The 23,114-nt window shown below is 35.6% G+C and overlaps 1 protein-coding gene across 7 annotated transcripts in view; it reads right to left on the bottom strand.

Annotated features, from left to right (window-relative positions):
* Nucleotides 1-23,114, bottom strand: part of ADGRB3 (adhesion G protein-coupled receptor B3) — a 475,142-nt gene that overhangs the window by 185,213 nt on the left and 266,815 nt on the right. For all 7 annotated transcript variants that reach the window (XM_054821234.1, XM_054821235.1, XM_054821236.1 and 4 more), the window contains 3 exons: nucleotides 13,086-13,232; nucleotides 12,387-12,462; nucleotides 4,864-4,966 (listed from right to left, as the gene is read on the bottom strand). In XM_054821234.1, coding sequence (XP_054677209.1) covers nucleotides 4,864-4,966; nucleotides 12,387-12,462; nucleotides 13,086-13,232 — 326 coding nt within the window. The remainder of the gene's footprint in view (nucleotides 1-4,863; nucleotides 4,967-12,386; nucleotides 12,463-13,085; nucleotides 13,233-23,114) is intronic.

Below are 23,114 nucleotides of genomic sequence, written 5' to 3'. Positions count from 1 at the left end.
CTGAAGATGCTTGTGAGAGAGGCATTTAGGGAAAATTTGATCCTCTACTTCAGTATTTTGCTGACTGCATTGAATTTTATGACTAGAGTATAAATATTTAAAACCAACGTATACTTATGGCACTTCATATTAACATAGCACTGTACAAACATAAATAAAGGATGTTCCATTCCCTGAAGTATTTATAATATAAAGAAGAGGAAGGGGAAGAGGGCATAGGACAAAGCTCTGGATAACAGACCCATGGAGATTAAGAGACCAGAGTCCTGCATCATTGCCAACATCTTTCAGATACGTTGATAGAAGAGGATATAAAAGGATAAGAATTAAGAACAGTGGAACGATGGTGCAGAATAAATCTATTTTTTAAAATGTTATTTTATAAAGAGTATTAATTTGTATCTTAAGACTGGGTGAAGAAATTCTATTTGCAATCTGATATAGCTATATGCATATTAAAAAAGTACTCCTATAGCTTAATTCTAATAAGATATTGCATATTTGAGATCTGAGACCTGTCTTTCCTACGAGCAGATATCACATAGTTTATGCTCACTATTCCCACAGTGCAAATAGAAAGAATACAAAACACTTTCAGAAAAAATGTCCATTATAAAGAAATCTACAATATAGAGGGAAATAGAAGCCTCTGCGGAAAGCTGAAACACAATAAAACTGCTGCTGTCAGATCATACACTTCACTCTCTTTGAAATGTATTCAAATGAAAAAAAAAAAAAAAAGAGTATGTTTGGCCATTGCAGTCACTAATAAGAGATTAAGAAGAAACATGGAAAGCAGGATAAATGTTACTCCTGTTCTTTAAGAAGGTCTTGTGTGAGGGTTTGCTCTGCCAGGCATGGCAGCTTGCAAGGGCACAGCAGCCTTTCAGAACTTCTTCCTCTTTTGATATCCTGATCAAACACCTTTCAAGCACTGCAAGGACCACAAGGAACCTGTCTTCCTATTTTCTTCTTCACTCTTAACCCGTTGCTCCCTTTTCCACAGTCTTTCTGGGTCTGGCCTCCCGGCAATGTCTCCTTATGCTGCTGTCATTGAGCTACCTCCAACAAGCCATCGCGCTCTGTGAGGGCAGCAATCTTTCACCACAGCTCTCGTCAGTTAATTACTTAGCTGCAGCTAAGGAAGCAGTGACTGTGTCCATTACTGTTTATGACTGTTGCTGTATTGATTTATACACTACAGTACAGAACTTGGATATCTCAAAAACAGACAAATGTGTGTGAGTGTGTATGTGTATATATATATATCTCTGCCTGGCATATAAAACCGAACTTTCGAGATGCGATTGGCAACTTTGACAGCTATGCAGCACAGTGCCAACTGTGTTTTGTAGCCAGGGTTTTCAGTTTTATTGAAAGCTTGATGTCCTACGCTACTGCTGGCTTGTTACTTTAGTGTCCCTGGAGTAAACTTCTGTGCTGTCAGAAGGTGAGAGTTCATATTCTCTCTGGAGCAAATAGGATTTTCTTTGAGTTGTGCAGTTTTTAAAAGATTACTTTGCTGTCTCTTTAATCAAACTACTGGGAAAATGTGATCGCATTCATCAACATGTTCACAGTGCATAAGACCAAATATCATGTTCTTTCTAATAATGCATTGCAACCCACATTTTCACCGTGGTCAACGGTCTATTATATTTTAATTTATCTGCAAATCCAAATACCATGCCATATTCCAAACAGCACACGTAACTGTGATTTACAATTCCTCCAAAAAATAATCCTCTTGTTTTATTAATAATCTGGCTAATTTTGATATAAAATGAAGCAATGATGATACATTTTGAATAAATGAATATTTTAAGACTAATTTGAATTAAACATATTAACTCATTAAATGATCACATTTGCCCACCTTTTTTCATAATCTCTAATCTACCTAATTTAGTTAGTGGATAGGGAGGTAAAAGAACAAATGCGTGGGTATACTCCTATATATTAGTAGGCATGCTCTAGAGTTGCTTAAAAATTAGTCATTAAATCAATTTGGAAACAAACTGTTCTGAATAATGAGCAGCATTTCAAGAACAAAGGGTTGAAAAGAACAAAAATAACAACAAGAAGAGCCATTCCAAAAAAATCAGATGAAAGAGAATTTCTGTATTTTATTTTCTGTTTAATAACTAATCTATTTCATTGACATCATGATTAATCTGCAGAGCAGATATCATGGTAAAGATACATTAGTACTAGTTTTATCTTTCTGTATGTGACATATAAAGCTTGTTCTACAGTAATATAATTAAATAAATTCATTTTCAGCTGAGAAAATTATAGAAAAGATTAGAATTAGATTCAATTTGAAGGCAAGAAACATCCAAACCTGCAAAATAATATTTCTATTTCTATGCATCTACAGCCTTAATTCTTTAAACCAAAGTCCCATTATGAAGGCTGAGCCTTGAACATAAAAATATTAATATTTAAAGATATTAAAATTATAAAACTGGCTTCCATTGCCAGATTTTCTAGAGCAATAGTTTGTCATTGTATCTGCCAATCCAACTCATGTCCAGGTGGAATGAGATCCTATGTAAATGTACTATGTAAGTACGTCAAATTTAAGGACTGGAAATTTGTTCCAAGCACTTGATGCTTCTCTGGATTAAATTATGGGACAAAAGCTGAGCCAAAGGGGAAAACAAAAAAACAAACAAACAAAAAAAAAAAAGCTCTGATATCTATTGGCAAAGTTACTGTCTTTTTGCTGTGTCAAGACATGAGCTAATACAATACTTATTAATATTCTGCTACTGAAAGGTTGACAAAGGAAGGTGACAGTCAGTGTCTCTAATCTGACCTTTTGCAACAATGAAGTTACATTTCATTTCCAAGTTTTTGAAACTTGGTAAAAACTTGTTCTGTAAATTACTCAAAGGGATGGATTTAAAAAAAAAGAAAAAAGAAAAAAATCCCTAAGATTTTTCTAGTATTTCAGCTTGTGAGGACAGCAGTTCAACCTTTTGTTAGCCTAGCCTTGCTTGAGTTGTGCTGATTTTAATAGCTTGTGTTTGTCTTATAAGTATTTTCAGTGCTGACATGTTGCTTACTAATATTAATTTCCTTTTAATTTTTTAATTTCTTTTCTAGCATAAGTGACCAAAGTAATTACAATCTTTTTTTCTACCTACTACCCCAAATTGCGAGTAGTAACTCCAATTTCAAAATACAGAAGTCACATTCCAATATTCCTTATCTACAACTCATGTAAATAGCTCCATAACCATTGTTAAAATAATGGAAATCAAAATCTAGCATTGAGAAATACAATAAACTCTTACTAATAATGACCTTAGTAAGATCATAAGATCAAAACAAGTAGTTTATTTCAAAGTTGGGTCATTTCAGGGTTTTTTTTCCTTGATATATAGGATTAATTTGTGGTCTACTTCAGCAAATACTTGATTACATTTTTAGTGAAATTTCTGACAGGAACAAAAGTTATGTTAAAGATTGGTATTTTCTCTTAACGTATATGATGTAACTTAGATTGAAAAAACCCCAAACACACACAACCAAAACAAAACCCCAGATCTACCCACCCTAAACCATCTTGAAATTCAATAGAAACAGAGAACCATAAGAAACAAAATCTCCACAATTCTTCACAATAAACTTTTAATCTTACTGAAAGGTAAGGAGTCAGCTCAGTTTATGTTCCTCTGTTCCTTTGTGGGGGTTTTTTTTCTGTTTGATTTTGCAGTAAATTTCACTGAGACGTTCTTTGTAATATTTTTCTGGGAACTGAATGGTGGGTCATAATGACCATTGGTAGCAAAATAGTCAGTTTCTTCTACCCTTGAGTGAAATGTAAACCAAAGAGCTAGAGTTCAAAGAGTGTTCTTCGTACTTTTGCCCAGAGGCACTACTCCAAATTTGCTACTGACTGAAATATTTGAAGCTTCTTCAGCTGACTTGTACCTATATGACCACATGGGCAACTGTTTATAACAAAAATCACAGCTTTACAGTCTTTTGTATAACAATGCTATTTACTAAATTTCTAGTAACTATGTCTCTTCCAATTGTCTCTTTATGACTTTATTTAAAGTAAACTCTTTTAGTAACATAAACCGAGTTTATATGCCATGCCTTCACATAAATTACTCCCATGCCTTCACATAAATTACTCCCATGCTTGTTATTTAACATTATTTCCCCAATATTGTACATGACAAAAATTTCCCACAAAAGTTATTTTATTCTCCCTGTGGATGCTAGGAGATTACTGACAGCACAAAGAAAAGATTAATATTTTTCATATAGCTAGACATAGAATCTTTTTTTTTCAGATTTAAAACATTTTTAATGTGATATTAAAGCCTGAAAAGTACAGAATTAAAAATAATTGCACAAAAAATCTCAAACATTTATAAGAACTGCAGGCTAAATTGAAACCAGAGCATTTTTGTCAAAGTCTGCTGCAACAGGTTAGTTAAAACCTGACTCTCAAATATAAAATAATGAAAGAAAAGAAGAAAAGGCCTGAAGAACTATGTAGCTATATAACCTATGCAGGGAGCAAAAGGTTAAGCATTCAGCATAATACAACAATTTCAATTGTACTATCAAAGCAGTTAATGCTTTAGCAGTTAGTTTTCAGTAGAAATTGCTGTTTAAAAGAAAACCTCAAAATTCATGGAACAATTAATTTTGTTTTGCATATACATATGCACAAAACAAGTACATATTCCCTTCAAAGTATGTTAGAGTGTTCCTGGACTTAAGTTTTAGCAGTTAAACTGGGTTTTATTACCTGGTATTTAAAACAGACCCACTTATTTCTCTCACATGATCTGATAAATACTCTGGGAAGAACATATCAACTATCTTTGTACTTACATTAGACAGATGGGCCAGTTCTATCTCCAGGAAAGAATCTGTAGTTTTGGGCTCGGGTCGTATAGTAACAACAATGATTTTTGAATTAACAACTGTAAAATTCCTGGAAAAAAACATGTAAAAGTGAAAGATTTAACTTAGTATGAGGTTAAATGAGGCTTCCAATATTATATTTAAAGAAGTATCTCATGGGTATTTTGCATGATTTTAGTCAATAAATATTCAGGGAGAAAATAAATTGGTTCGGAATCAGTGAAAACATTAACTCATTACCAATCATAACTGACACATTAAAGACTGAAGAGCAACAATGGTGGCAGAAATGCCATTCCTTAAAGTACAATTTACTAATTAGAAAGGTGTATTGATGACACAAACATTCTGTCAATATCTGAATGCATATCATTCGCTTCACTCAACGTAGACTCACTAAGTATGTTTTATAAGAGACAGTCATTTTTCTTCCAAAGTGCTGTGCTGGACTGTTTTCTGACTGTTAACTGTAAAATTGTGAAGATGGATGAGTGCAATGGGAGATTCTACACTTCTGTTGACTTTGTGCACGTGAAAAAAACCCTATCTGTTTCCAGTTTTTGAAAACCATTGAGTAGGCAATTTCATAATCTAAATACTTTTAAAAATATATTCCATAGTAGTGCCCTGTCTGAAATCCCACAAAAACCAAACAATTTTTTCTAATATATGTGAGATTAGTTTTGGCCTTATGTTATTGTACTAGGTTATTCAAAATGACAATTTTCTGTTAATTTCTCTAGTTCATTGTCAATCTCTCTTTTCATGTATCACTATGTTTTGTAGCTACCTTTCTAGGACAGACCTAGTATTGCCAAGGTTATGCTAATACAGGCATAAAGACATGTTGACATGATGTTCATGTCTGAGATTCTTGCTTCTTATGACCCCGTCAGGCTTAGAAAACCATCAGTTATCAGCCTGACTGGTTCTGATGATCATTATGGTATTTCCTTTGTATGTAATGCTGCTTTCAACTCTTTCTGCTGATCACACATAAACAAACATAAAACCTCACAGAAAGACATTTGCAGGTAGAGGTTATCAAAGAAGAAACTAGGCAGTTTAGATGTAATTATAATAGACAGTATAAATATTCTTCTGTTGTTGTTTAATTGTTTATTTTCTCTAGGGAAATGGTATTTAGGAGAGGATTCCATTTTGCTGGATCATTGAAAGAGGAATTGCCATGGCTGCAGTAACAGAAACTTAACTCAGCGGGCACTTTACTCGGCACAAGGAATGAAATTATTCTTCTGGGGCAAGGTGTGAGTTCTAGTCCAATTTTCCTCAGTCAAATCACAGAATGGAAATCCAATGGAAGTGGCTTTCTATTTTACTTAATTCCTATTTCTTCCCTTTGGTTGCACTTCAAAGTCTCACACATTATTGACGAAAACATGTCTCTCTATCAGACTAACATTTAATGTTCAGCAAACTTTCAGTGCATTCTGTAGAGGGACAGTAATGATGGTACTGTACTCTACATACAGTAGTTGAGTATCTATAAATGTTCCCAAGAAAGGCATAATTAAAAAAAAAAGAAACAAAACAAACAGCAACAAACCAAACTCCAAATAAATACAAAACTGATTTCTCTAACAGATCGTGACAGGTGGAAATAGAGTGTACTAGCTATTAAAAGATGCTGCCCATTTTGGAAATTCACATAAGCTAATATAAATACTGATACTTAAGTACTCGATCACAGTCAGTCTTTGTGATTGAGAAATGTTGCCTTGCTGCATCTAATTTTGGTACAGTTATGATGGTTCTAGGGTGAGATCCAAAAGAGCACTTAAAGTGCCTAGACTGTAACCTCAGTACATCAATTTTGCCTCAGTCTCATTAAAACCTTACCAATCCACTTACATTCTCAAGAGCCCCTAGCAGACTGTTTCACCAGAAAATAAATGTAACTGGCTATATTGCTGTGAAATAAAATCTGCATCACTCGTGGCTGTCCTGTCTGGGCTGAATGCCTAGTTGCATATCTCATATTTGACTGTTTATATAGTCCCTGGAAGAATGCAATCTGGCAAGTATATTCTAAACTCACATAACACATTAAGAAACCACTGAATTAAAGCTCAAAGCATTGTAATCACAAGAATTTCCCTCAAAATCACTGATGCAGTGCCATTGATATCTTTGTTGAAGATATTTTTTTAAACAACAGCTTAGTGCTGAGAACACTTATTCAGGAATTTAAGTAATCAGCTTTTACAAAACATCCCAAGGAGGTGGAATATTTGGGTTTCTGTCCCTCTCATAAAATAGTTATTTTACTAAAGTCTTTTTCTATCTGGGTATACATTTTGAGGGTATTCTTTTATATAAGGGTACACATATTGATTCTTTTTCTTTTCTTTTTAGAACAACTCCATGTTACTCAAGAAAAATGAACTTATGAATAAGGCATGTTGCTATCTCAAGACAGCATGAAAGAAGTTATAGTTCAATGTGTAATGTAGTATACATTACAGAAAAATTACAGATGCTATGGCAGTAATACTATGCAGTAAAAGCCTGTCTGAGGTACTCCACCCTCAGTCTCACCAAGCTGACCTAAGGAAGTTTCAGGGCCCTTTTGGCTGGTGCAAATGGTGAAAGAGAACATTTCAGTGCGGGAAGTCATAGCAGAAAAAGTGCAGTGGTTGTTTAAGTGATGGGTAAAAAAGCTTGCTACAGCAAAATCATTCATTCTTTATTTGTTCTTATTTGTTAAAAGAAAAGTTAAAAACTATCTTACAGTATAGCAATATGCAATGTATTCCTACAGAGTGCCCAGGAGAGGAATTATATATAATATCTTTTAGATGAGTATTGTACTGAGAATCAATTTTCTGTGAACCTAACAATAACGTAAACATGCTCAGGGATGTAAGAGCAACGGAAATAATATTCAGCCTATAGTGCTCAAAATATTCAGTATTTCAATATATGATTTTAAAAAAATCCATATGACATTACAAGAACAGTGCAATGCAGCAAAGTATATTAGGAAATAGAATCAGATGAAGTTTATTTACTTGTGCATGGAAAAAACCCACCACTTCTATTTTTATAAGGAAGAATAAAGTACTTTTCTCTTCTTTTCCCTAACCTCTTGTTTAAAAAGTTCTGGCAAAATTCTTTGAATAATATACATGTACCACTAGGATTAAACACATTGTCCAAAAAGTTCTAGATTAATGTAATTGCCAAGTTCTCATCTCACACTGTGTTTACAAGACTTACTTTTAACACACTCTATGCCAATAAAACCAAGAAAAATCAAGCCCATGTGGTAAAATGCAGCTAATTTTGGAGTTTGTGAAATATATTGTGTAGGCTGTCCTAGATAATGAAATCCTCATTTTACTCACAGAACACCTGTGATGTACCAGATGGGGATCTGTGGTTAGGTGCTTTGAAAGGTTTTCCCTAAAGATATACTGAGATATTTTTTATTTACTTGTTTGTTTATTTTAAAAAGAGAAATTCCTTGTGATGATCTAGAAGCTTGCATACCTTTTAGTGCTGATATTAAGGGATGTATGGGAATGTGTGTCACCTTTGTTCTTCTGAAAACTACAAAAAATAGGGGTCATACAATCAAATATTTACTTTACGCCCACCCTAACTTCTGTAAAGCCAGGGACTGAAATCACATGGGAAGTGGTAAAGCTTTCTGGATATTTAACTGCAACCAATAGAAATCATCTCTTTTATCAGGTTGTCAAGGTGTAAATGATGTGGCCTTTTGACTCAAACACAAGCCCATTTTACTTATTTTATCTTGATTTATTGTTTTGTTTATCTTTATTCCCACTATTAACATATTTTGTCAACTGTAATTTTATTTAGAACAGCATCACATGAGATGCTTATCCAGAATGATTTTTTAATTCATACATTGTGCATAGCTACCACACTTCTGGGTGTCATATAAAGTCTAGATGATGTTACCTCCCTTCACATTTTAGGGTGTTTGCTCCATACACAGTGCTATTGTGGTGAAGCATTTCACTACGTTCAGCACTAATATGGTTATCACAATAATGCTTATTGCAGTTAAATAAGATTAGTACAAATAGTAATTAATATAAGCTCATGTAAAATGATAGTTTTTCATTGAAAACTGTAAGTAAACAAAAATAAACCTTTTCCAAATGCAGTGGGATGTACAGAAACCTTCATTCATGTACCTGAGCAAGGGTAAAATGATAAACCACCCTATAATAAAGATTCTATTAAAACCTGCATTGCAGTTTTAATTTTTGCAAAGAGTATAATAGCTTAACAAATTCAGCACTAATCACAGTAGCAGTTTTTTCTAACTCAGAATTCCATCTGAATGAACATCAAAATGGTTTGAATGCATCAAAATGCATTCAATAGTATTTGATATTTACACCAATGACATAGATGGTGGGATTGAGTGCACCCTCAGCAAGTTTGCAGATGACACCAAGCTCAGTCTTGCAGTGGATACGCTAGAGGGAAGAGATGCCATCCAGAGGGACCTTGACAGGCTTGAGGAGTGGGCCCGTGTGAACCTCATAAAGTTCAAAAAGGCCAAGTGCAAGGTCCTGCACATGGGTTGAAGCAATGCCAAATATCAATACTGACTGGGGAGTAAAGGGATTGAGAGCAGCGCTGCGGAGAAGGACTTGAGGATATTGGTAGATGAAAAATTGAACATGACCCAACAATATGTGCTTGCAGCCCAGAAAGCCAGCTTTATCCTGGGCTGCATAAAAAGAAGCTTGGCAGGTTGAGGGAGGTGATTCTCCCCCTCTACTCAGTTCTCATGAGACCCCGCCTGGAGTACTGCATCCAGCTCTGGGGTCCCCAGTACAAGAAAGGCATGGACCTGTTAGACTATGCCCTGAGGGCTGGAACATCTCTTCTATGAAGATAGGCTGAGAGAGTTGGGGTTGTTCAGCCTGGAGAAGAGAACGCTCCAGGAAGAACTTATTGTAGGCTTTCAGTACTTAAAGGGGGCTTATAAGAAAGACAGAGAGAGACTTTTTACCAAGGCCTGTAGTGACAGGACAAGGTGCAATGGTTTTAAACTGAAAGAGGGTAGATTTAGATTGGACATACGGAGGAAATTTTTAATGATGAAATTGGTAAGGCCCTGGAACAGGTTGCTCAGAGAAGCTGTGGATGCCCCATCATTGGAAGTGTTCAAGGCCAGTTGGATGGGGCTTTGGGCAACCTAATCTAGTGGAAGATGTCCCTTCCCATGGCAGGTGGGCAGACTAGATGACCTCTGAAGGTTCCTTCCAACCCAAACTGTTCAAGATTCTATGATTCTATGAAAACAGTTTGAAATTGTGTCACCTTTGAGATACTATTTTATGGTCATGAGATCAAATTTTGAATATGACTACCATGGGCAAAGAAATCCAGCATGATACACTTCCCGATGAGGTAAGAAATGCAAGCTGTAAAAGTTTCAGTTTAACTTCATTAAAAATATTAAAGAAGTGCAGGGAAGTACTGAGGCACTATACTCTGAACAAAGAAGAGCCTAGAGGTACCTGGGAATATGTGTTATACTTTTGTATCACAGATTAATAATAACTTTTATTCCTTATTCACATACATAAGAGGAAGTAATAGTATTTGTTTCCTTTTCTTGGGCAGCTGAGAATTGGATTCAAATAATACTGAGCATATTCAGAGGCAAAGTGGGATATCTTCATATTTGAATTTCTAAAGACTTCATTTATGAATGGATATACATAGATTATTAGACCATTTTTCTTTAGAAGCTCACAAAACCTCTCTATGAACTGAATTGTACAGCAAAATGGTCACATTTGCTGTGTAAATCAGTAACCAGCCGAAAGCAGAACAGATGAAAGCAAAAAATTTGTGAACGAAGATGCACTTTCTCATAGTCCATAGTACTTAAGCTGCTGTGCTTTTATGTCCCTATTCTGTCCCTATTCCTGCTACCTGGGATGCTGTTGATTCTAGGGAAAAATCTAGTAAGGCCTATAAATCTCACTTTTCTAAGGGATGAAATAAAAGCCCTGAAAGGCTTTTCATATAAGCAAATATACAGCATTCAAGGTTAACACTTGTTTTTTTTATAAATTAAAACTATTGACCTATGAGAGCTGAAAAGGCATGATCGTAGACTGTGGTTTACAATACAAAGGTCTGAAAGGTACACGGCCACCTTGATGCTTTCCTAGGATTGGCAGATTGTCTCTGAGGTTTGCCAAAAAGGTCTACAATAGCCATTTGACTCTGTTTCTTTGAGGACGGGAGAAGAGAAGAAAAAATATCTCTCCCAAACATCTCTTCCTTCCTGGCTAATTTCAGGAACTGGCACAACAAATGGAAAGTGCCTAGTGACACTTCAGAAGTGGATGAGCTGTCATTTATACCATGCCTTAAGCATAGACAGCTCTCGCCAGCACTCCCCAGGCTTCCAGGTGTCCTGCCAGGACATCACTGTTTGAATTGCGCTCTACCTCAGAGAACTTTCTGTCCCCAACATTGCAGCTACTCATTGCACAGTGCGTTGCAATGTTTATGGGAAGTGTTTTTTTCTTTTCTTAGGACTGAGTCTTTTTTGTTTTCAAATGGATTTTGGCAAAAATCTGTTGGTTTTCCATCCTTTCTTTCAAACCCTGAAGTTTTGGTTAAACAGAGATCTGGTGGCTTCCTAATTGCTATCTTTTCTAATTATTGTGAATTCATTAGCAGCTATTGTGACACAATCTGCACTTGTTTCTTTTACCGCAAAAGGACATAAGTAGACCAATGGTGCACAGGATCATGTGAAATAAGAGTATTAATGGACCATGAAATGATCTTAACCAGTAATTTGAGAAGCGGGGGTTAAATGTTTATTTCCAAATTGTCTGTTATCAGGTACAGAAAGGAAAAAGTGAAACAAGACACCCTCCTATTTCTTTATGTATCCTCCTATTTCTTTATGTATGTGTATGGCCCTCATAACTGACATACCACAGCTGTTCAGGCACATGCACGCTATTTCTAAAATGGTTCCTCTCTATAGCTCTGCTGGTCCTTCTGAATACAGCTTGCACTGAAAAAGTACTTGGAAAACTACCACTAGAGACTTCTGCAGAAGTAGAGCAGACAACCTTAGTACATCAGGTTATGATGTCATTACTAGATCACTTGTATTAACTGGACAAACAGTAATTTGAAGCACAAGTGGCCTGAGCATTAATATGCATCTGTGTACATACTTCTAATCAAACATTTCTGTAATTAAGCTTAATATAGATGACACAAAATATAAGCTAAGCCAATCTGATAAAAAAGGCTATTTGCATCATACAAATGGCTAGGCATGAAGGAAAGACAAATATACACATATATATTTTAAACAGGAAAAAAAAAATCCAACAATACCAATATGCAAACAGCCTTGGTTGTCTACTTTTATCCTGACATGTAATGTAGTTATGATCCCCAAATAGTCCAATTCACATAGTATTTATGAAATTTCTTACCTCAAAGTGGGCAAAATGAGTTCTAAATTTTTGTATAGCACTGCTCCAAGTACAAATACAGTTGATTCATCTAGTTCTGAAAAGATTAAGGAAAAAAAGATTTTTAAACTCTCTTTCCCAAACCCCCATCAGCATTAAAAACTGTGAATACCATTTATCTTTCCAGTAGAAATTTTATTTTAAATAAACCATCATAATTTTGAATTATATCCTGGAAATGTGTCATAAAGATGTACCACTGTCAGGAATATATCAAAAGATTTAAACCACTGAAAATCACATTTTAAAAAAATTTGCACCGCAATAGCATTTGTAAATTGTGTCTGAAGACATGGTAATTTGCCTGCTGAGTATCCTTTGGTAAAAAGTTAGGTGACCTGTTAGAATGGCCCAATCTGTTGGAGTGGAGAAGCTTCAGAGGGTTCAGCAGAGCTGCACTTCAGGTCACCTTATACCACCACAGGTACAATCTAATAACTAAGCATTGGCTATTCAGCGTAGGATTTCTGTAGCTTTTTTTGTTCAAGGTGCTGAAATTAAGCCCTGTCATTTCCCTCTGGGATAAGCTGTGGGTACTGGTTTTCTTCTGAAGATGGATAAAATAACCACTTCTATATCATACAGTGGTTCTATGAGAAAAGATTCCGAGTTCCCTTGTTAAAGCTAACACAAAATTAACATGCTGATATGCTTTTTTACCTGTTGACATAGGGGTGAAGATATTTTTAGGGATGACAACTCTGTCTTCTGAGTTTCGTGCCCAATCAACCATTCCTTTTCTTCCTTTCATGGGGAAATTGATGTCGGTTAAAACAGATGCAGCAGGAAGCTTCTGAATGCTAGCCACTAGTAAGAGAAATCACAAAATCAAAATTGTGTTTCATACTTTAAAGCATCATATGATAATAACAGTACAGCAATAACAAACATGTTTAATAATACATTTCAAGTAAAGCAGGAATTTATAGGACATTAATTGGCACAGAAAGTGTAATCTTATTGCTTGTTATGCAGTTCTGCAACGGATTAATTGTGTGACATTGATTGTATCATTTGTCAGCCAGATTCTGATTAAGTTTCTTAACAAGGATTATTGAATGTACTGGCTTATACCCTGAAATTCACACATAAGGACATCGTCATTCTTCAGAGCAAATTCTAAAATGATCAAATGTGACAATGAAAGGAAGACGATGCTGCAAATTGCTTTGGGAAACATAACTGCTAGATGCAGGCTAATGAAGCAATATCAGATCTTTTATCCCCTATACAGGCACAATTTCAAGATAGACCCATTAAGGAGATTCACATATTAAAAGACCTCGTTGTTTCCACACAAATGATAATAATGCGGTATAGCACTTGATTTCTTTCCCTTGAAAGAATAATCCCCTGAATTCTTAATTATATTTTTTCCCATCTAAAAAAAACCCCAAACCCCCAAACTACATCACTATTATATCTGTAACTGATATAGAAAGACAGAAGAAATCAAATCTAATAATAGGCAGTTTGGAATTTTTGTTTACTCATTCTCATTTTCTCTCTGTTTCCTAACTCAACTATTATCTGGAAATCAGTTCCAGCTTTGCTGTGAAATCTAAGTATGACTCCATGGCAACACTGTCTGTGTCTAGTAAGACTCAAACTACTTTTAAGGAACTGACAGGGCTGCAAGTGTTTACGTACACTCAGAGAGATGAGAAACAACACATTTGGAGCACTAGCTCCACTCTTAATGTAAGCCATGTTGATAGCCATTTCCTGTGCAATGCTCTTCCTAATCAATTTATGAAGAGGCTAATGCAGTTGGAAAAGTTTGGACATCAGGACTATACTTTGATCTGCATAACGATTTCACTGCAAGGACTCTGCAAGGGGGTTAAATAGAAAGACAGTGGGGGATAGCTGTAAAAGGAATCAGAACAGCAAAATTGAAGTAGAAAACCATTAGGTGTCTCATCAGTGGATTTTATTTGGAAGGAAACTGTAATTCAAATCCAAGAGAAGAGGAAAATTAAGAGGTTAACAATATTAACTCTACAAATGTATTCCTTGATAACTGACTCTTAGTTTCAAATTAGACTGGTTATGTATTACAGAATCACATTAGTGAGGTGGTACTTGAGGTTATTTCAGGCTTTCCATTATAAAACTATCATCAGGGCTTTACAATGCTAGTTACAAACCCCTCCAGGCTGAAACTGGCAAATACATTCCCAGCCCTGAAGGGATGCTTAGTCTTGTGAATTTTCAGGTGGTGCGTGGAGGGAGAAGAGTTCAGGTGTTTCAGAATTACTGGGGCATAAAATGGATTGCGTGTTTTCACATGCAATCAATGGTTATACAGAATATATTAACATTGTAAAAAATGGATTTTTTTCCATAGTTTTTAAAATCTAAAAAGAATTTTATTTTCCACAAAAACAAAATTAAACCCACAGTTATTTAGTTTTCAAAATTAAATACAGCCTGTATAAGACAATAGTGGATTTTTTATTTGCACAGCGTTTCTCTGTGTACCTACCTATCTATCTATCTCTCTAATTAGCTAGTAGAGCCTTAATATTTCATCCACCTTTTGGATGATAGCTCCTTTTATTGAAATAGGAAATCAATGTTATTCAATGGAATTCACTCTGCAAAACAGAAAACCACTTTAGGACTGGATAAATGGTGAGGGTCTAGGATAGTACCTCCCTGGATGGTGTCTCTCTCTGTATTTTAAATAGGGCCATTCATCATTGTACCTATGCACTATTTAGAACCAAAGATTCCAAAATATTTGTTAATATTTAGGTGATGAATAACACAAAACTTAAACATAAAATCTAAACATCTGTTTTATGGCTTATATGTAAGAAATATAAATATATTTATTTATTGGGCAGTGTTAGGTTTACGGTTGGACTCGATGATCTTAAAGGTCTTTACCAACCTAAATGATTCTATGATTCTATATATTCCCATTCACGGTTCAGACAAGTTTTTCTTCTACTTACAATAAAACAAAAGTGTCTCTAATTTCACAGAAGATGCAGCCTTAATATCCTGGAGACTTTGGATCTCTGCATAGACAGAGAGAGTGAACCGCACACATAAACCAGGAACTGAAACATTTTCCATAATGCTTGCTCTGTGTCCTGCAAAGTCTGCCTTTTACAGATCCACACAGATTATTATTAGTTCAGTCCATCAACATGGCCAGGTGGATACATGAAACAGTTCCCACCTCTTCAGTGCCACTGTGAACTGTATTTTACTTTTTAAAAAAGCTAATATTCTTATTAAATATTAGTCTACAACTCATTTCAGTGAGACCTTGGAGCATGACCAGCTGTATTTCCATTGTAAAATGTGACTTTGATGCTCTCTAACTCAGTTTTAATCTGCAGCATGAAATGATTATTTATTGTGAGCATGAAAATCAACAGGCCTTTTAGAAGAAAATGTGTATAATTCAGGTGCTAAAAGTCCTTCACATGTCAGAAACTCAAATGTCAGTTTCTTATACACAGATAATAAGACAGAATGATGTCATTCACTTTGTACTTTATTGTATTCTTTTTATGTTAGGTTTGTATTAGAAAATGATGCTCCAAATACTGGAACTCAAATGATTCAGTTCTGCAACTGCCACACCAGCACTTTGTCTTCTCATTTGGGAAAAAAAAAAAAAAGTTGCATAGTTAAAAAAAAATTAAATTACCACACCGAAACATCATGTCCTGAATTTGAGACAGAACACTGACCAATGAGCACATTTACAGGCACTGTGGCAGAAGTATCTTTGCTTGTTTGTACACACACAGAAGTTGTATAATACTGGAAAAACAGTCAATGAGAATATTAATAAGAATGAAATTGCAAAGTGGAAAAAAAAGATTAAAAAAAGAAGAAAAAGAAAAACTAAAATGAAAATGATGTAAGCAAAAGATGAAAATTTGTGTGTGTCATTTTAAATTAAGGAACTTTAAAATATAAAACTTCCCATATACACCAGATATAGTGTGTCTTATTGTCTCAGATAAAACCATACTTGAATTATTGCTGTAATACATTCTTCTGTTCTAATCTGACTGCATTTTCCTGGGCTGTTTATGCTGAAGACATAATACTGGCAAGTGACCAGCATGGTCATTTCTGAAATCATTCTTACAGTTTGCAGATGCCCTGCTGTAGACACAATTAATCAAAACTTTTCCAATACGGAAAATAGTTGGTTTTATTTATTTGTACTATGGCAATTCCTATGACATTCCAGGCATTACTCAAAAAAAAGGAGAAAAAAAAAAAAAAAGATGCAGAGCTTGCATTACTTTTGAAAAATTCTTTGGTTTTGACTTAACCAGCATGAACCTGAAATGAAAAAGCAACCCAGAGGGCTTTTTGTGTGGAAAATATTAGAGGCAGAAAGTTTGAATATACAGAAATATGTTTAGGGTGCGGAATATGTTGCATTCTTTCATTCTCTGGACAGACTCTTGTTGTGGGTCCTATATGCTTTCAATAACAATTTTAATGAGAATCCCAAAGCGGGGAGGGGGGGGGAAGGAGAAAAAGGAATGTCATCCATGGTACTTGACTGTATTCAACATCTGAAGAATGCAAGAGGTAGAATATAACCTTTATTTCTTCAAAAAACAGCACCATCATAGTTCCGAATCTTGCAGGTAAAATTTACGTGCCCCAGATGGAAGAAAACCTCACCTAGCTATAAGCTGAAACACAGGAGAAAAAGCCCTTCTTTTTAGAATTCTTTGAGCATTCTTTTGATGCACATTGGTATAAATTACAAGACAGCGGTTCAATTACACTTAAGAACACATACATATTTGATGACTCCATAATAATTATTGATTCAGAAAAATCTATTTAAGTAGTCTAGTCTAATCAATTTAGTGATTGCTTTGACCCCCTAATGGGTTCATTTTAATATTCTTTACAAATACATCTCCTTTTGCCTTTATTTCATTTTCATGCTGCAGTTGCAGACAACTTGTTCAATACTGCTCTACTGAAAATTTCAGAACTGGTAACTACTAACTGTTCTTACTTACTGAGTAAAATAAAATGTCTTTGGAATTGATTAACTCCAAATGCATAGGAATGGAGAATTTTCCATGACTATCCAAATGAGCTAATTACACACAGAAATATGTGAATGATATTTAAGCAGGTTATTTGGAGCAGCACAAAAGTGGTTAATTAATGTGTCAAGAAAATTCTGAGTGAAATAAAATTTGTGTAGTTCTTGTATGCTAGCCCTCGTAGATCATGGCCTAGAATAGAAAAACTGAAATGTATTGCTATGATCCCTATAACCCTGAATGAATTATAAGCTGCCTAGTGCAACTTCCAGTAGCTCTCTGACTGATCTGAGTTGCTAAATAATAAAAGATAAAGCAGCCAAATAAGTGGCATCAATCACCTTCTCCTCCTCTTTATTATTCACCCATTAGCCTCCCGTGTTGAACAAAAACTGGTAAGATTTCAGAATCAGCCCCTTGAATAATATTAATCACTTTAGAACGGGAAATCAGATTCACTGAAAGGCATGACAGAAAAACGACTGGATGTTTGCTCATGGACTAAACACAATTTCAGCTCTCACAGTAGAGATTTAGGTTTTAAAATTACAATGCAAGTGAAATTAAACAACTCACCCCTAACCTTATCAAAAACTGAACCAAAAACTTTAGAAAAGATGCTCAAAATCTGAGTCTGAATTCTGTAGCATTCATGTATTTACAAAAGAAGATACAACACTGGTTCTGATTCTCCTTTCTTGCAAGTGATAACATTCTGGGTTTGTTGTGCTTTACAGCACAGTAGCTGTGTTGATCCCTGATTTACAATCACTTAAGATACAGAGGAATGGGAATTAATTGTTTTAAAAGGCATCAGTGCCTTGACTGAATTGAAAAAAAACAGATACAGAAATATATGGGATTAGCATAAGATGTCAACTTCTGCTTAACCCTCCTTGTCAGAGCAAGAAAGCAGAACTCTGAATTTGATTGAATTTCAGTCACAGACAACAGAGTATGACCATGCATATCAGCAGCAGCATTTGCTCTTTTGACTTGTCCATTGACAGCATACTAGACATTTATTATTCAGCATTTAGTAAACTCCAGTTCATCACACAACAGGTTTTGATTTTTCAGACAAAGGATATTATACTGCCCTTCTGGGACAGCTACTGCTAAATGTATTTCTGGGTAAAATAGTCATGAATAGAACTGCCATTGTCACAGATATTCAGAATGAAGAATATGAAAGGATTTTTGTGTTAAAATTCACAATACTGAATATTTCTGCAAACATCTCTGTTAAGAAGACCCAATTAGAATCATATTTATACATTTTAGAATTATTCTGTTGACCCTAAACATGAAAACTTTTTTTTTTAATAGAATAAATAAGCTTATTTAAGTCAGCTCATGTTGGATACATGGGGAACGAAGTCTTGCCTGGCTCATCATCAAAGAGCCAGATGGACATATTGAAGATGATATTCATAACAGATATGTTCTATCCACTTAAACCCCATCATTTTAAAGACAATCTGCAACAAACACAAATGGTGAAACCCCCTTTTCAGGGAGATCAATTTGTGGATCTCCAGATTTGCTACAAAACTCTGCATCTGAGCAGGCTTAATGATCTCCTTTAAAATCAGTACAAGGATAAATCCACTCTTTCCTCCCACAAGATTATGTATAAAAGAAGGACTGTGGTGAAGTAACATCCTCTTATATGAACATAAGAAGAACAACCAGGTAATTTTCCCTCTGCAAATAATACTCATGAAGTCTCCCCGCAGTGAACCAACAACGGTCAGAAAAATGCTCCTAAGAAATTATAACTTAACAGATCCACTAGTTCTTATGACTATCAACACAGAAATTATGTCTTCTTAATTAGAACCTTGTTATGCCCTACTGCTCCATGGGGGGACAAGGGAGGGATGTCCCTAGAAGCTTGCTGTGCACTTGCACCCCCGAAGCTCATCAGCTCATAGCAGCTACCCACTGACTAGTCAAGCTTTAGGCAGCAAGACACACTACTGGTATAGGCAGAAGTAGACATTTCATGGATATTTTCACTAATCAGGCATGAGTTCTGCATGAGTCCTTCCTTTAGTGTCAAGAAAAGTGTGCCTTAAATGGGATCGCTGTTTAAAGTTAAGGATAATGCTTTAGGTTAATCAAGAAGCTACATTAACAGTGAGCTCTGAATATTTCCCATCTGTATTCCATAGGTAATGCGATGGGGAAGAGAGGTACTTGTTACCCTTTTTGTTGTAAAATACTACATTTTTCAGTGATAAGAACTTTAGGGAATTAGTGAACTCATTTCTATTTTGAGCTTGCAAAGCATTGCAGTCCTTTAAACAATATGAAGAATAAGTAAAAACACAAAAACAGTCACATAACTGTATGATGTCTGAATATGCTCCCCAAAGCCCATAACAAATGCCAGCAATACACTACCATATCAATAATATGACCAGTATAATATTTAGGGGGAGTTAGAAAGCAGCATGGCTTCAGACAATGATCAGGATGCATGTAATAAAAACTGAGAAGTCTTCTGCTACTTATGTAATTTTAAAAAAACCCAACTCATAGACAGCAGGCAAGTGCTTCATTTTGGTTTCGTGTACTTTTGTTGTTCAGTACCAAATTCTGTATTGCAGGAGCAACTCAGGAATATATTAATTTCAGACTCATGAAAGATCACACATGCATATGCATTCTCCTGAGTGGTTTCTGATTGCACATGTGTTATGATAAAAAAATCTATCTTGATAAAATTAAAACAGGTAAAGCATAAGATTACAATTCTTCTTTTTCCAAACCTTTCATTTTTCCAGGAATGGAAATAAAAATAGAAAATAAAAAATTAAAAGCTCAAACAGTAATTAGATCACTAAGAATTGCTGTTATGGACAATAAAAGCTTTCTTAAAAAAAAAAAAAAGATTGTGGAAACTATTACAATTTACTCCCCAAGAAAGAGTTAGTGTATAGAAATGGCTATAGCATCATAGAATTTGTCCATGTTCCAGATGCTACTTCTGCATGTCCCTCTAGGTGAAAAAAATAATAATATTAGCATTTTTAAAATTTATAATCATTGTTACTATTTTCTTACTATTAATGCACACTGTAAGATGAATACAGCTTTTTGCAGCTGGCCAATGTGGAAGGTAAAGAACAACATCACTTTTAAAATTACAAATCTGAATCACGAGTTTGAAGAAAAAACAATTGAACTAGTGAAAATGTAAACAATATTTTATGAGCAGTCAGAACAAAATGTGTTCTAATGATAAATGGAATGCTTCATGAAATAAGTGGTTATTCAGAAAAATGCTTTAAACAAAACATGGTAGGAGGTTGTACTTCATTAACTAGAAGACAACTCTGGGAGTTATATTGAAGAAGATGAAGACATGAACAGCCAGAGACCCAGAGCCACATCCAAGGTACTTTGTGTTTCTGAGACAGATTTATTTTTTTCCATTCCTCTTAGTATTACTGTGCATTCATGATAGTAAGACTAAAGTCTCCCTTAGCAACTCTTGCCTTGTCATAAAGCACTTCTCAAGGAAAAGAAAGACTCAGCATAAAGCAAGACAGAACATGGAGGCTGATGCAGGAGATAGAATGACTCGGCACTTAAATGCATGAGTTTTAATGTTACAGAGAAAAGGTGAAAACCATGGTAATACTGAGGTGGCAAGGTGACCTGCAACACTATTTTTGATTGACTGAGTAGGGAAGGTGCAGAAACCAAGCATTTTTCGATCACTAAGGTGACTGGAAAAAGTGTCTGTGCTTGCGATATTAGCTGATAACGAGAAAAAGAGAGTGAGACTGAAGGTAATGTTAATGTAGTGAGCTCAGAAGATGGGAAAGATGATGAAGCTGTCATCAGAAAAAGGGAAAAATAAGTAAACTTGAGAGAGATCATTAATAGGTTTATTTATCAGGTTTACTGATGATTAGATATCTGCTAAGAACTATTAAAAAGATATTAAAAGACAGAGAGGACTTGACAGAGGAGAAGAGATCAGCAAGGGGGCAAACAGACATGAAAATCATTAGCAGGGAAATGATAAAAATATTCTCTCAACATTACATTGCTTGGGGAGATGAAGAGCAGTAGAATGATTGCTTCCCTGAATTAGTAAATTGAAGCAAAGGAAAGATGGCCATTGTCGTTCCTCTGGGGAAATGACAACTAAATCCTATCATTCAGAAATCTAGAAAGATGTGAACTATGAAATGCAGGATATTGAAGGGTGATATAAGAAGTGAATTCTCAGGCCTGGAGAGAGATTTGATGTATAAAAGCCACACACAGAGGAAACAAAATAAAGCATGTGAATCAATATATGTTTCTAATCACAGCTTTTTGTAGCAGACTAGAAACAGATCTCTATTATATTTTATTATTGAACAGCTTTTCTAATCGTATGAAATGGCATCTTGAAGAACTTTCAGAGTCAACTATGAGCAAATGAAAACTGAGAGAACTGTGAATTAGTCTGGCATAGAATCTTGGAGCATTAATAGTATGGATGTGCCTAGTGAATCCTAAAAAGTAGAGCCTGACCTATCCTGCCAAACTTAGCATTTCCTAGTCAGCAGCAAATTACTTCTCTAGCAGATATATTCCATTCTGAGTTTTCTCCAACCTGGGCACCAAGCTGTCGTAAGCCAGTGCACCCCCATCACACACCCCCCTCTACAGCTTTAGCTGCCCATGCTCAAAATCAGCTCTGACGTAATGCAACTTTGTAACTTAGATGAGACTGCTGTGAGAAGTGGGGGTTAGTGCCCCTTCCCTCAGGAGCTACACTTAAGCTGAATCAGCTGTGACTGTGCATGGCCATGTATTTTGGTTGTCTGAACGTTGACCTGTGCATTTGGTGTCAAGGTTAAGCAACCTTGGACCTGCCTTTTCACTATGGGCTTGCTGGAGACTGCTGGACTATTAGCTGAATACCATCACTGAACTGGATCCTGACCCTGGTGCTGTGACTTGACTTCCTGGCTTGATGTCAGATCTGCCTCATCACTATGGACTTGTCTGGTGATGTGGAATATAAGCTGGGCCTGGCTACCATCACAGACCTCCTCTACTCTTCATGTTTGGGTGCTGTGGGACCTCGCCTTTGCCAGCAAGGCGACTGTGCATGCCCTGCTGTCTCCCGGTTTCCCTCACAGAGCAGCTCACTCTTGCTTCTCCCTGAACCCAGCACCTGACAAGCTGGTGCTGCAACATCTACCCAGTAAATGCCTTTAAGACAGGCTTTAGCAGAGTCATACAGAAAATCTGAAACAGAACCATTAGAAACACAGGTCTCCTGTGTCTCGGTTTCATGTTCGAGCCATGATTCTAACCTTCCTCACAGGAATTCATAACTAGGTCTTTGTTTTCTGGAGGCATGTCTAATTCATCTTGAATGTTCTCCATGGAGGAGAGAAAGTAGATTAAGATTTGCTTAAGGGATTGTAAAAAGTTGTTCTGGGGCACCATGAAATCTAATTGTCAGGATAATGCAAACATGCTTTATTTGGATTGTTTACATCATGCATGGCACAATGAAAACTCAGTACCTCAGTGGGACATATAGACACCATCCAATATAAGTAGTAAGTAATGCTAATTAGACTGAGTTTGATTTACTTGTTCACATTGTTGAATTTTA

This window comes from Grus americana, chromosome 3 (assembly GCF_028858705.1).
Source record: "Grus americana isolate bGruAme1 chromosome 3, bGruAme1.mat, whole genome shotgun sequence".
NCBI classification, from domain to species: Eukaryota; Metazoa; Chordata; class Aves; order Gruiformes; family Gruidae; genus Grus; species Grus americana.
This window is presented reverse-complemented; position numbering and strand designations above follow the sequence as displayed.